This window comes from Diabrotica virgifera, chromosome 9 (assembly GCF_917563875.1).
Source record: "Diabrotica virgifera virgifera chromosome 9, PGI_DIABVI_V3a".
NCBI classification, from domain to species: Eukaryota; Metazoa; Arthropoda; class Insecta; order Coleoptera; family Chrysomelidae; genus Diabrotica; species Diabrotica virgifera.
The window spans coordinates 225,964,627-225,979,038 of record NC_065451.1 but is presented as its reverse complement, the minus strand read 5'-3'; the positions used below and the strand labels follow the sequence as shown (position 1 = coordinate 225,979,038).

The window sequence follows — 14,412 nt, the reverse complement described above, 5'->3', positions numbered from 1 at the left end:
GAATTTATGAAAAAAATCGAGGAATTAAAGGAAAAAATAAAACAATTTGAAGATAAACAAATAATGTTTAAGTCTTTTAGTAAACTGTACTTAAGTAAACCATACACTATGTAATTGTTGTTTTAATAAATTATTATAATACTAATTGACTGTTTTATTTATAATTAAGAAATAAAACAAAAAATAATATAATATATTTTTATTTTTGCATTAAAAAAGTATCATACAACCAAAATACATTAGATAAAGCACAAATACATTTTTCACTATTATGATAAAAACAAGCAGGTTCCTTAACTTCTAATGCTGGTTGTTCATCCAATTCGTATAAAGGAACAGCAATGTATTTTTTTAAATCATTTTTCTTTTCCAAACCTTTGACGTAAACTGCATCGGCGTTTCTTGTAATATCTTTTATAATATTTACAAAATGATAAAGGGGTGTCGAACCAAAATTCCAATCAATACAGTGATGATTTCTTCGGAGACTTAAACACGTAATGGCAAATTTGTGTTCCATTGAAAGCAGCTAGTTCTTTAACTATAAATTTATTATTTTCTATTTTAAATCCTTGAACGTCTATTACTAGCTTCATGGTAACAACTGACATCCTGAATAAGATGCAACCCTTTTATTGTTGTCTTACAATTTTGGTTAAATGATTGTAAGAGAATTCTTTTTCATGTAATATTAGACAATATGCGGAAACATTATTTCCCACAGATTTACTGGTTTCAAACTCTATTCTCAGAACAACAGATTCACTTTGAATAATTTCTTTTTGTCTTGAACAGTCAGTATGAACTATGGGGGCATTATTTTTAAATTCCTCTGGATTAAATATTGGTTGATTAGTTTGAAGGTGATACAGTCGAACCCGCTTATTGGAATAGCCTTTGTGCAAGGCAAAAATATTCTTATAACCGGGATATTCTAATAACCGATCATTGGTGGCTAGTCGAAATAAGTTACCGAATATACGTAATAATATTATTTACATACTGTGCCAATGTGTAGTTTTACATACTATGCCAATATGTAGTTTTATTACATACTATGCCAATATGTATATCATATTATATGTACCTACATATTCAGTGTATGTAAATGGTTTTAGGTCTTTTTACGTCAATAATACAGTAGTGTAACTAGTACTTATCTATGTATGGGTTAAATACCAAATTACATTACATGTATGTGAATGAATACATTATATAATTAATATGAAATGTATGCAATATGTAGATATGTAAATATTTTCTTATTAAAATGCATACCTATATAACAAAATTACTTTTTTTTTCTTGAGAAATTATTGGTAATTATAGCTTTTTCGTTGTTAATCTGTGTGGTCATCCTTAATCCATTGGTTGAATAGAAGTTTTATTGGCGTCAAGAAATGGATTGTTACATTCTTGTTCTTTTCTCTTCTTTTCGAATTTAACAAAGCCATAATTCCATCTTACAAACAAGTAGGTACTCTCTGAGTGAATTCTAACTAAACTGCTTCTAACAATTTTATAACAGGCAACAGTGCCTTTGTGTAGACAAATAAAAATTATTTTATATGACCCATGCATTTGTCGGCTATGCTAAAGATCGAATTGGTATTCCTAACAAAGTAATAAATATTTATTACCCTAATAATATCTAATCCAGCACTACCGGCCGTTGACGACAAACCATAATACCAAACATAATTTAAATTTTTAGTAAATTGTAAAAAAAAATATTCTTTGACCTGCAAAATATGCTAATAAGCGGTATTATCTAGTTAGATCCTATTCCAATAAACAGATAAATTTATTAAGGAGTAAATGGAAATGTTTCGGGAACTTGAATTTATATTCCATAAACCGGGATATTCCTATAACAGGGATTCTAATAAGGGGGTTCGACTGTAATAAGATTCTTGGAAATTAGCAAACATCTCATAAAATGTTGCAAAGCGGTTACTGACAAAGTCTAAGTTGAGATTTTGATAAGGATATCGTTCAGAATTAAGGAACATACGAATATTTCTTAAATTGCAGTGATCAAATTTACTCATATCTTTCAGCATTTTTCCTTTTCGACCATCATGGAAAGCTACTACAATATTCCGAAGACTTTCTAATTTTGTAGTTGTTTTTACTGGCCAAGTATGACGTGTCGAATTATTTAAAGTGGAATATTCAATTAATTCCCAACTTCTAAATTTTATAGGTAGTTCCGTATTACTACGAGCTATTTTGTTTAGTATCTTGTGTAATGTATCTTGGTATATTCCTTGAATTTTTTTGTCGGTTTGCTTCATAGTTTTCACTATTGAAGCAAACCGAGCTTCATAGTTTTCTTGAGGTTGCTGAAGTTGGTGAGATAGCTGCGGTTGTTGGGGTAGCTGCGGTTGGTTGGTTTGTTGGGGTAGCTGCGGTTGACACTGGAGCATTTGTAGATTCGGCATAGACCTTGCTTGAGGTTGAGGCTGGGACGTGGAGGAGGATGTCTCCACGTCAAATGGCGTATTAAAAAAGTCCAGCAGCTCCTGATTTTCCAGGGTCAGGTCAACCTGAAACAAAATTACAGTATAAGAATTTATATTTCAAAATAGTAAGATATATGAGACCATGAGAGTCCTAATATGTATATTACTTGACAATCAAGCAAAATTATCAGAATAATATCCGATTGGTTGAGTTATTCTAATCATTTTCTTTGATTATATCAAGTAACGTAAATATCAGGTCACTCTAGCCTCATATAGAATATAAAAATGTGAAACAGATTTAAATAAAATGGTTAGAAAACAAAAAATTAAATACTACAAATACTGCAATAAAATAAAAACAAATTCTACAATGTTCTGGAAATGTTTTCATGTGATATGTTTAATTTTAGTATAATATTTATATGAAATTAGGTTACAATTGTTGATGAAAATCCAATCAGTAAGTAATTAAGAAAGGTAAAAACTAAAACGAGAAGTTCCTCTTAAAAAAATTATGTTTTTCACCAACAATTGTGGTTGAAATCCATACCAACAAAATACTAAAATAATTTAATAAAGTTCCTAAATATCAGTAAAACAATAAAAATAAAACAATAAAAATCAATACTTACAGCTTGTGGTTTACTTAAAAGTTGCTCCAGCACCGAAACTTTTTCTACTTTTTGTTTTTTCGCTTTTATGTTTTGTACTCCGTTACTTTTTGGCATCTTGCTAATAATGTAGAAGAACTGATGCTAGAAATTACTAAATGCTGAATTTATATAGAAGATACTTTAAAAAAATGTATAGAACCTGCCTCAACAACAAACAAGTTACAGAGAGATGAACGGGTATATGCGGTCGTTTACTTAAATCATTAACCCTCTATAACCTGATTGCAATGTTGTGAGCATTTCCTCTTGGCAACCTTGAACGTGAGCTGTGTGTAAAAAATGCTGGCCGTCGTTTTGCGTAACCTGTATTATAATAGCTATTTGTATAACAAGGGAGGAAAGTGCTACTTTTCCTCCCGAGAATGAAGTTTACTGCCCGACGCGTAGCGGAGGGCAGTAATCATTCAAGGGAGGAAAAGGAACTTTACTCCCATGTTATACATATGGTTTTTCCACCTTCCTCAAATTAATTACAAGTCATTTTTTATTTTTACTTAATTTATTTATGTTACTAACCAACAAAATTTATTAAAACTAAAACTAACAAGTATGTACAATATAACTGTCAACTGTCAAATATAAGTCAAATTATTAATGTAAACATTGTTAAATCAAAATAACAATTTACTGTTTTTTACCATTCTGCAAAATACGGAGTGTTTTATAAATAAACGTTAAAATGTATAGATACTGACGTAATAGAAAATAGATAATGTACAGGGCGTCAATAAGTTATATTTCATGAATGAAATACCATGACGTCAGTTTTACTTTTCCTCCCTAGGGAGGAAAAATATTTTCCTCCCTAGGGAGGAAAAGTACAACTTTGCTCCCTACAATCAGGTCCGGAAAAGTATACTTTCGGTAGAGGTAGGTGGAAAAATTATTTACCACTCGCTTTCGCCTTCATTCGCATGAGGTAAAAATTGCATTCTGGTAACCTTGAACATAAGCACAACAATATTATGGACCAAGAGCTAGCAACGTCGGGAAAACAGTGATTTTAAGACACTTGGTTTTTTAATATATTATTCCCTATGCTTCCTTGAACACCTTACCGCCCATCTGGCTACTGAGACAGGTTGCGTTCATTACTGCGCAGCGCACCTGTATAGGTAAATATATCGAATTTAAAATTATTTTAAGACGAAAAATTTTTTTGCCATTACTTTTTAAACATTATTATAAATATGAATTATAATTGCCAAGCATTTCTGTGGTTGCTAAATATGCGCCAGACGCTATTTTTTATAAATAATAATTGAAAAATTTAAGTCATTTTAGTATGTCTGAAATTTTAATATTATATTATTTACACATAAATAAATGCAAAATTAATTTGCCAGGCATTAATTCGGTTGCATTCATCAGCCAGATGGATTTAAAATCATAAAAATAATGTGTATTTTCAGCAAAACGATCGCTGCTTGGGTTAAGAAACTAGACAAACAAAAGATACGACAATTTCGGGGGTGAATGTTGTCCGCACATGTTATTAAGATGGCCAGTCACAGTCGCAATAAATTCACAGTTTGTTAACGATTCTTGTCGAGTTTCTATTTAGTGAAAAGTAATTGTGATACAATATAATGGCAAATAAAATACAATGTGTGTTTTGCAAGAAAAAAAAACGAGAATATGATAACTTTTGTGGATGAAAAACTGTTAAAGTGTAAAGAAGTTTTGAGTACGCGTATGAAATACAATTTAAAATATAATAATGTACAGTTACCGGACCAAGTGAATACCACTGATGGATACCATAAAAAATGTTACAATTCTTTTGCAGCCTTAATGGCTAAGTATCGTAACATATCTGACATTAATTCAGTTTTGTCAAATCTTCGTCATACATCAAGTTCTTCGCTATCAAGTGTGAGTGACACTGTTTTAGATAGTGATGAATTTTCCAATTTATCGTCGACCGGTTTTTCTGATACATCTAGTTCTAAGACATTATTACCAAAAACTTCAATTAGTATAAGTGAAACAGTGGCATATGACTTGGCTTCTTCAAGTTCATGTACCAGTTCAAATTTCCAAGAAACAAACTTTTGTCCTGAAATCCCGCCGATTGATGATCATCAGTCAACAGACACAGGTAATAAAAGAATATGTTTTTATTGTGGAAAAGATAGAAAACAATTGAAGTGTAAGAAACAAATTCTACATTCCTGTAATGATGTTAAGATATATGATAAAATAACAGAGTGGGTAACAAAATTACAAAATCAGGAGTTATTAAAAAAAATTAATGATAGTAGAACTTTAAATAGTTTAATTTTTTGTCATCATTCATGTGAATTGGAATATTTAAATAAATATAAAAAAATTATTTCTGATACTACACGTACCTCCTGGCACAATGTGAGAGATATTCACATGAATATTTTAAAAAAAATTGTGTCCATAATTGAAGAAACAGTAGTAGCAAAAAATAAATATCTGTTATTAGCTTCTCTTTGGGTCACGTACAACGACGAATTACAAGAAGAGTTAACACTTCAACCTGATGCAGATGTCCATGTAATTACAAATAATCAGCTTGAAGAAAAAGTATTAAAACATTTTAAGCAAATTAAGATTGTAACAAAAAAGAAAGAAAAATTATTATGCATAAAAATAGTCATTTATTGGAAGATGAAGATATTGTGACACTTGAAGAAAATGATCTTATCGATAAAGTTGCGTACGTTTTGATGAAAATATATATCATTTTAAATGATTTTAAATCCATCTGGCTGATTACTGCAACCGAGTTAATGTCTGGCAAATTAATTTTGCATTTATTTATGTGTTAATAATATAATATTAAAATTACAGACATAATAAAATGATTTACATTTTTCTATTATTATTTATAATAAATAGCGTCTGGCGCGCATTTAGCAACCATAGAAATGTCTGGCAATTATAATTCATGTTTCTAATAATGTTTGAGAAGTAATGACAAAAAAAATTTTTGTCTTAAACTAATTTCAAATATATTTACCTGAATCTTTTGTTTGTCTTATTTCTTAACACAGCCAGCGTACGTTTTGATGAAAATATATATCATTTTAAATGATTTTAAATCCATCTGGCTGATTACTGCAACCGAGTTAATGTCTGGCAAATTAATTTTGCATTTATTTATGTGTAAATAACATAATATTAAAATTTCAGACATACTAAAATGATTAAAATTTTTCAATTATTATTTATAAAAAATAGCGTCTGGCGCATATTTAGCAACCATAGAAATGCCTGGCAGTTATAATTTATATTTCTAATAATGTTTAAAAAGTAATGGCAAAAAAATTTTTCGTCTTAAAATAATTTTAAATTCGATATATTTACCTGTACAGGTGCGCTGCGCAGTAATGAACGCAACCTGTCTCAGTAGCCAGATGGCCGAGAAGGTGTTCGAGGATTCATAGGGTTCATATATTAAAGAATCAGCTGTCTTAAAATACTTTCTCGAAAACGTTGAGAGCCATTTAGACTATAGCGTCTGGCACGTATTTAGCAACCACAGAAATGTCTGGCAAAGATAATTCATATTTCTAATAATGTTTAAAAAGTAATGGCAAAAAAATTTTTCGTCTTAAAATAATTTTAAATTCGATATATTTACCTGCACAGATGCGCTGCGCAGTAATGAACGCAACCTGTATCAGTAGCCAGATGGCCGGTAAGGTGTTCTAGGATGCATAGGGAATATTATATTAAAGAATCAGCCATCTTAAAATAGTTGCTCCAAAACGTTGCTAGCTCTTAGACCATTATGCAACTCTAAAAATATACGTATACACGCAGTCATTCCTCTGCTAAGGATACCAAAATAATATTTTTCCTTATTTCTCTGAACTAAATTAATTTCCATAAAACTCCAGGATCGTGCTATAGCTTCACCGACCTCCCGATATTCCTGTTTAGCGAGCTCAAAATCCCCCCCCCCTCCTTAGTATGAACCTCATTTCCACGATTATTTTCTGAGTTGTGAACTTTTATTTTTGTCTATTTTGAATTTTACGCCTATAATGCAATTTTCATTTGCCCTTCATGCCAAATGGTCAAGAATTTTCCTGAAGCTCTCCCGAATCGGATGCAAAAGGTTTCATAGCGATCAGTCTTATTTTAAAAAAAGACTTTGAGACGATTTCAGTGCTTTATATCATCGTCTAATAACGCTCGTTAGAGATACGAGGGTCATTTTTTTTTCAACCTCCGATTGTCCATAAAAAAATTCCCGTGAAGCGTTTCGCCATTGCGGTGCGCAGTGGGCGACAGCATCTCCCCCGATACACTCTACATTAATCCCGACTTCCAGGCATCAGTCTGTACTGTGCTACACACGAAACAACATGGCCGCGACAATGAGTTCTCCCGCCAAGTGTGAATTACGCGCTGTCATTCGCTTTTTGCAGGCAGAAGGCAATAGTGCAGCTGCAATTCATCGAAGGATGTGTCAAGTGTACGGAGAAGGGTTTATGAGTGATGAAGTTGTGCGTGAATGGTGCCGAAAATTCAAAGAAGGACGAAATGATGTGCATGACGAAGGGGGACAAGGTCGCAATTCTGTCGTTACAGATGAGCTTGTTCAACGTGTTGATGAAGCGGTGAGAAACAACCGTCGCTTCACTTTAACATCGTTGGCAATGGAATTTCCACAAGTTTCATTTGACACACACACTTGACACATCAAGGATGTGTCAAGTGCGTGTGTCAAATGAAAGCGAATGACAGCGCGTAATTCACACTTGGCGGGAGAACTAATTGTCGCGGCCATGTTGTTTCGTGTGTAGCAAAGTACAGACTGACGCCTGGAAGTCGGGATTAATGTAGAGTGTAGCGGGGGAGATGCGCTGTCGCCCACTGCGCACCGCAATGGCGAAACGCTTCACGGGAATTTTTTATGGACAAACGGAGGTTGAAAAAAACGACCCTCGTACATACTACTATTAAAATTCTTGCTATTATTTGCTTTTTTTATTATTTCATCCATTATCAAGTTGACTAGAGGACTCAGGTAATTTTTCTGTCCTATCCCATGGTAATTACAGTGGCACAAACAAGAATAGAACAAGTAAAAGATTATATACAGCGTGTCCAATTAAGTCGGCATCATATGGCAAACTTTTTTATTCTTAGTTTTATGAAAAAAATTATCAACGAAAACTTTTCGTTTATAAATTTGCAAAAGTCTGTGTGTTATTGCGTTGCCGCTCCTGCAATACTTAGAGCAGATGTATCGATGGATTCTCATGTAGTTTTGTCTTCTGAATCCAAATCTGAAAACGGCATTTCGATATCTCTAACCGTCTTCGAGATAATCGACCTCAAAATCTAAAATGTGACGTCACAATCCGGTTATCTCATACCACGCACGAAACGTCAACTGAAATCTTTGATTAGGAAGTAGGCTACTTTTTTTAATCTGAATTTGTTAGCAAATGTTATTATTTACATTTGAGTTTGACACTTCGTGAATGTCAAACTAAATTTTAAATTATTTAGCTATTAATAAAATATAAATGACATTTTATAGTGAATTTAATTATTATATAAAATAATATGTGTAATAAATGTATAAAAATACAATTTGAGTATATTTTGAAAGCAATAATGTATTAATAACTTTCAAAAGGTTTGTACGAGTAAGTATACGGCCTCCCCTTTAATGATAAATAGACTGTTCCATAAGTACTGTACTACTACAGTTCATCAGTAAAAAGTAACGAGCGATCCACAATTATTGGGATCAAAGCTAGCCGCGCAAAAAATTACGTATGTCTTGTTTTAATCTGAATTTATATCATTGGTTTATCAATTAATTTTGATTATCATTATAAAACATAAAAAATCAGTCAAAGCCTAACACAGAACTTTAATCAGAAATAAAAAGAATTAACAAAATTATACGTAACAATAATAAATAAAATCAAACAAACTACATAACCTAACTTTTCTTGTTAAGTTGACGTACACTGCAAAGTTGACGTAAACTGGAAAGTATATCTGAATTAAGAATAGACATGTACTGTATAGCTGTCTCTGTCGTTCAAAGCCACCTATGGTGACAATAATTTTGGATCACACGTTATCTTTATGTATTATTATGGTAGGGGAGCCCAAGCAGGGATTTTTGCAGTTACTCGAGCGCGTCAGATTATCATATGGGGAGAAACTTAGTACCCAGCATATGTACCTCTACCATATATTCTATCTTAACACAGGGGGGTTCGTTAAGGGGGGCCCGAAAAAGAAAATCTATCCTTAAAAAAACTCGAAATTGTCAGATTAAGATAACGTAAGTTAAGTACATGCAAAATAGTGTATATTTCAAAAATTTGACGATTTGAGCCGGGCGTAAAGAAATGGGCGAGTTCCAAAGTTTTACAAGAAAAAAGCGAATATTTCGCGAAATGAATGACAGATCGAAAAACTAAAAAATATGTGCTTAATATTTTTTAAAAATCTACCGAATGATACCAAACACGACTTACCACGGAGAGGGGTGGGGGGTAAATTTAATATTTTAAATACGAATTACGCGATATTTCGCGAAATGAACATCTGATCGAAAAACTGTAAAATACACTTATTTAATATTTTTAAAAAATCTATCGAATGGCACCAAACACGACCCCATACGGAGGTGGGGTGGGGGGTTACTTTAAAATCCTAAATAGGAGCCCCCATTTTTTATTGCAGGTTTGGATTCCTTACGAAAAAATAAGTAACTTTTATTCGAAACATTTTTTCGAATTATGCATAGATGGCGTTATAATCGGAAAAAACGATTGTTGGAAATGGAAAATTAAATTAAAAAATGGCAAGCGCCCACTAAAATGGAAAATGTTACTTAACTTTTTTTGGTTTTAGGACCTACTCTTCACAACCCAATAGGTCTCCAAAGCGCTCGAGTGACTGCACATTTAGCATACTTTGCTCCCCTACCATTATGTATTTCACAATATTTGAAAATTGTTCTTAAACTGTTGTTTGGAATAAAAAATTATAATATTTGACGAATTTTCTCAAATTATGGATACCAACATCATTTTCATTTATAAATCTTGTATTTTTAATTTGACGAAGAAAAGTTATTCTTCATAAAAAGCTCTTCTTGGTCTAAGATTTATGATGCAACTATCACGGATCAAATTTTATTAATTTTATACGAGGTGTATAAAAAATATATAAATTTCGAGTAAAGTATAGAAATGGGTCATGTTTGATGTCAAGTATCTCCTAAACCTGTCGTCCGATTTAAGTAATTTTTTCAATATCTTATATCTTTATTCTTTAACAATTTCGCTGTAATAATATTGTTGCTAAACACGTAAATTTTGATTGTATACCGGGTGTACGAATCAAACTGTGTTTTTTCCTCAAAATTTGCAACACCCTGTGGCATATTCTAGCATTTATAAAATACTGAAATTAAAATACAACTATAGCCTCAGGTTCTCTTAACATTATGTTTATTGATACATTCGCTTATATTGGATAATACAAAAGTTAGGTACTTTAACAACAAGCCATGTTCTTCATCAGTACAGGGTGTTTCTAAATAAGTACGACAAACTTTAAGGGGTAATTCTGCATGAAAAAATAATGACCATTTGCTTTATAAACATATGTCCGCAAGTGCTTCGCCTCTGAGATACAGGATGTTGAATTTTTTCTTACAAACCGACTATTTATTTATTGCATTAAAACCGGTTGAGATATGCAAATGAAATTTGGTGGATTTTAAGAAATAGTTATTGCGCATTTTTTGACATGCAATTAAGAATTTTATATTCACGTATGCACGCCAATGGCGAATATAAAATGTTTAATTGTATGTCAAAAAATGTGCAATAACTACGTCATGAAACCCACCAAATTTTATTTGCATATCTCAACCAATTTTTAAGCTGTTGTTCTGAAGCTATTTTCTATTTTTAAGCAATAAATAAATCGTCAATTTGTAAGAAAAAATTCAACATCCCGTATCTCGGCAACGAAGCATTTGCGGGCATACGATTGTCGAGCAAACTGTCATTATTTTTTAATGCAGAATTACCCCTTAAAGTTTGTCGCACTGGTTCTCGCATTTAGAAACACCCTGTACTGATAAAGACTATGCCTAATTATTAAAGTACCTAATAACTTTTGTACCTACTATCCAACATAAGCGAATGAATCATGAAACAGAATGTTAAGAAAACCTGAGGCTATTGTAGGGCTTTAATTTCAGTGTTTTATAAATACTAGAATATTTCACAGGGTGTTGCAAACTTTAAGGAAAAAACACAGTTTGATTGGTACACCCGGTAGGTATACAATGAAAATTTACCTGTTTACCAACAACATTATTACTATATACAGCGATATTGTTAAAAAATAAAGCCATAAGATATTGAAAAAATTACTTAAAGCGGACTACAGGTTTACGAGATACAAGACATGAAAAATTATCCATTTTTTGGGGTGCCCGTTTTCTATGACGAGCAGTGTAGTTAACAACATTTAAATTATAATGATATATTTGCACATTAAAACATAATTATTAATTCTAAACAACTTTTCGTAATAGCAATTTTCCATATTATGAATTTAAATATGTATATAAACAAAGTTTTCGTTATGATAATGCTCGCATTTTCAGCTTGTTCTTTATAAAAAGTTGTGCATGGTCTAAAACTTAAAATACAACCATCAGTTATCAATTTTTTTAAGCCGTATACGAGGTATGTCAAAAAATATGAATTTTACTCAAGAGTAAAGTAGCTTTATTTTTCACAATATTGAAAATTGCTATAAACAAAAGTTGTTTGGAATTAAGAACTATATTTTAATATGCAATTTCATCCTTCTAATTGAAAAAAAAATTATGGATAATCAACATTATCTTCAGTTATTTAAATTGTGATAACGATAACTCTTTTATTAATAATTTTACGAAAAAAATGTATACTTTGTAAAAAGTTCTGCATGGTCAATAGCCTTGAATACAACCATCTAATATCAAATTTGACCAATTTTATACGAGGTATGTCAAATAAGATGAATTTCGATCAAGAATAAAGTACCTTTATAGTTCAGAATATTTCAATAAGAAGGATGTAATTATATACTGAAACATAGTTTTTAATTCTAAATAACTTTTCATAATCACAATTTTCAATATTGTGAAAATTAACGGTATTTTATTTAAGTACTTTTAAGCGAATTCATATTTTTTTATATACCTCGTATTAAACTGACAAAATTTGATATAAGATGGTTGTATTTTAGGTTTTAAACCATGCAGATTTGGGTCACATTACCAGAGGAGAGAAATATGAGATGCTGAGAGTTATTATGCAAGGAAGGATCCAAGGAAGAGGAGGCATAGGAAGAAGACGCATCTCCTGGCTGAGGAACCTTAGAGAATGGTTTAACTGTAGTTCATTACAACTGTTCAGAGCAGCAGCCAACAAAGTGACCATAGCCATTATGATATCCAACCTATGCTAGGAGATCTTTAAGAAGAAGAACATTTTATACAGAATAACTGTTTTTCGTAAAATTAATAATAAAAGAGTTATTATAATTGAAATAACTGAAAATAATGTTGGTTATCCATAATTAAAAAACAAATTCAATTTTTTTTTTTTTCAATTAGAAGGATGAAATTGCATATTAAAATATAGTGCTTAATTCCAAACAACTTTTCATTACAACAATTTTCAATACTGTGAAAAATACATATTTTTACCAAATAGTACCGATTTTTTACCAAAAAGAAGGAACCAACTTTATTTTGAGCGTAACTTGTTTACTTTTGATGCTAAAAAATTAAAAAAAAGCAAAAACAAGCATTTTTTAAACACTTTAAGTTAAAATGAGTTTTCCCCAAAAAAGTGCTTCATTTTTTGTTTATGGCACGTTAAAATATTCGATTTGGAATTTGACGAATGTGAACCTATTTTTTATTAGCTATATAGTATGGTATAGTTAGACCCAAACCCAGACATCCAAAGTGAAAGTTATCCTCCAACACCAAATTGTTCTATATGGTCTACATAATGTTCAGAAAAAAGTCACACCCATTTTGAGCGTCGGGTTTGGGGGGGGGGGAGGGGGAAGAAATCTGCAAATTCGTAGTTTTTTACGTTTTTCGTCAATATTTCTAAAACTAAGCGGTTTAGCATGAACAACCCTCTACACAAAATTGTTCTACATTAAATTTGAAATAAAAAAAGGCCCTATGCATAACCCTTCTAAAATGAACGGTTCCAAAGTTACGAAGGTAGTATAGTATAATTGGTCCAAAAAAAGACCTAACTAACCGAGACATCCAAAGTAAAAGTTTTCCTTCAACACCAAATTGTTCTATATGGTCCACATATTGTTCAGTAAAAAGTTACACCATTTTGAGCGTCCGGTTTGGGGGGGAGAAGTCGGTAAATTAGTAGTTTTTTTACGTTTTTCGTCAATATTTCTAAAACTATGCTTTAGCGTAAGGAATGTTCTATAGAAAAATGTTCTACATAAAATTTAAAACGAAAAAGGTTCTATACATAATTGTTATAAAATCAACGGTTTAGAGTTACGGAGGGTGAAAAGTGGAGGTTTTCGATACTTTTTATATTTACCGATTTCTCCCCCCTCTCCCCCCCCCCCCCCAAACCCGACGCTCAAATGGTGTGACTTTTTTTCTGAACATTATGTGGACCATATAGAACAATTTATTGTTGGAGGATAACTTTCACTTTGGATGTCTGGGTTTTTGGTATAGTTATATCATAAATATTGCCCAAAAAATATAAAAAGTATCGAAAACCTCGACTTTTCACCCTCCGTAACTCTGGAACCGTTAATTTTATAACAATTATGTATAGAACATTTTTTGTTTTAAATTTCATGTAGAACATTTTTGTATATAACATTGTTTATTCTAAGCATAGTTTTAGAATATTGACGAAAAACTTAAAAAAACTACTAATTTACCGGCTTCTCTCCCACCTCCCTCCCAAACCGGACGCTCAAAATGGTGTAACTTTTTACTGAACAATATGTGGACCATATAGAACATTTTGGTGATGGAGGAAAACTTTTACTTTGGATGTTTGGGTTAGGCCTTTTTTTGGACCAGTTATACTATACTACCTCCGTAACTTTGGAACCATTCATTTTAGAAAGATTATGCATAGGGCCTTTTTTATTTCAAATTTAATGTAGAACAATTTTGTATAGAAGGTTGTTCATAATGTTCATGCTAAACCGCATAGTTTTAGAAATATTGGCGAAAA

At 31.6% G+C, this 14,412-nt stretch overlaps 1 protein-coding gene across 1 annotated transcript; it reads right to left on the bottom strand.

Annotated features, from left to right (window-relative positions):
• Positions 1-249: 249 nt before the first annotated feature.
• Positions 250-3,369, bottom strand: LOC126892847 (uncharacterized). Its single transcript, XM_050662650.1, has 2 exons — positions 3,101-3,369; positions 250-2,549 (listed from the first exon to the last, which is right to left on the bottom strand). The coding sequence occupies exons 1-2, from the start codon at positions 3,194-3,196 to the stop codon at positions 1,869-1,871; spliced, it is 777 nt and encodes a 258-aa protein (XP_050518607.1). The 5' UTR covers positions 3,197-3,369; the 3' UTR covers positions 250-1,868.
• Positions 3,370-14,412: the final 11,043 nt, after the last annotated feature.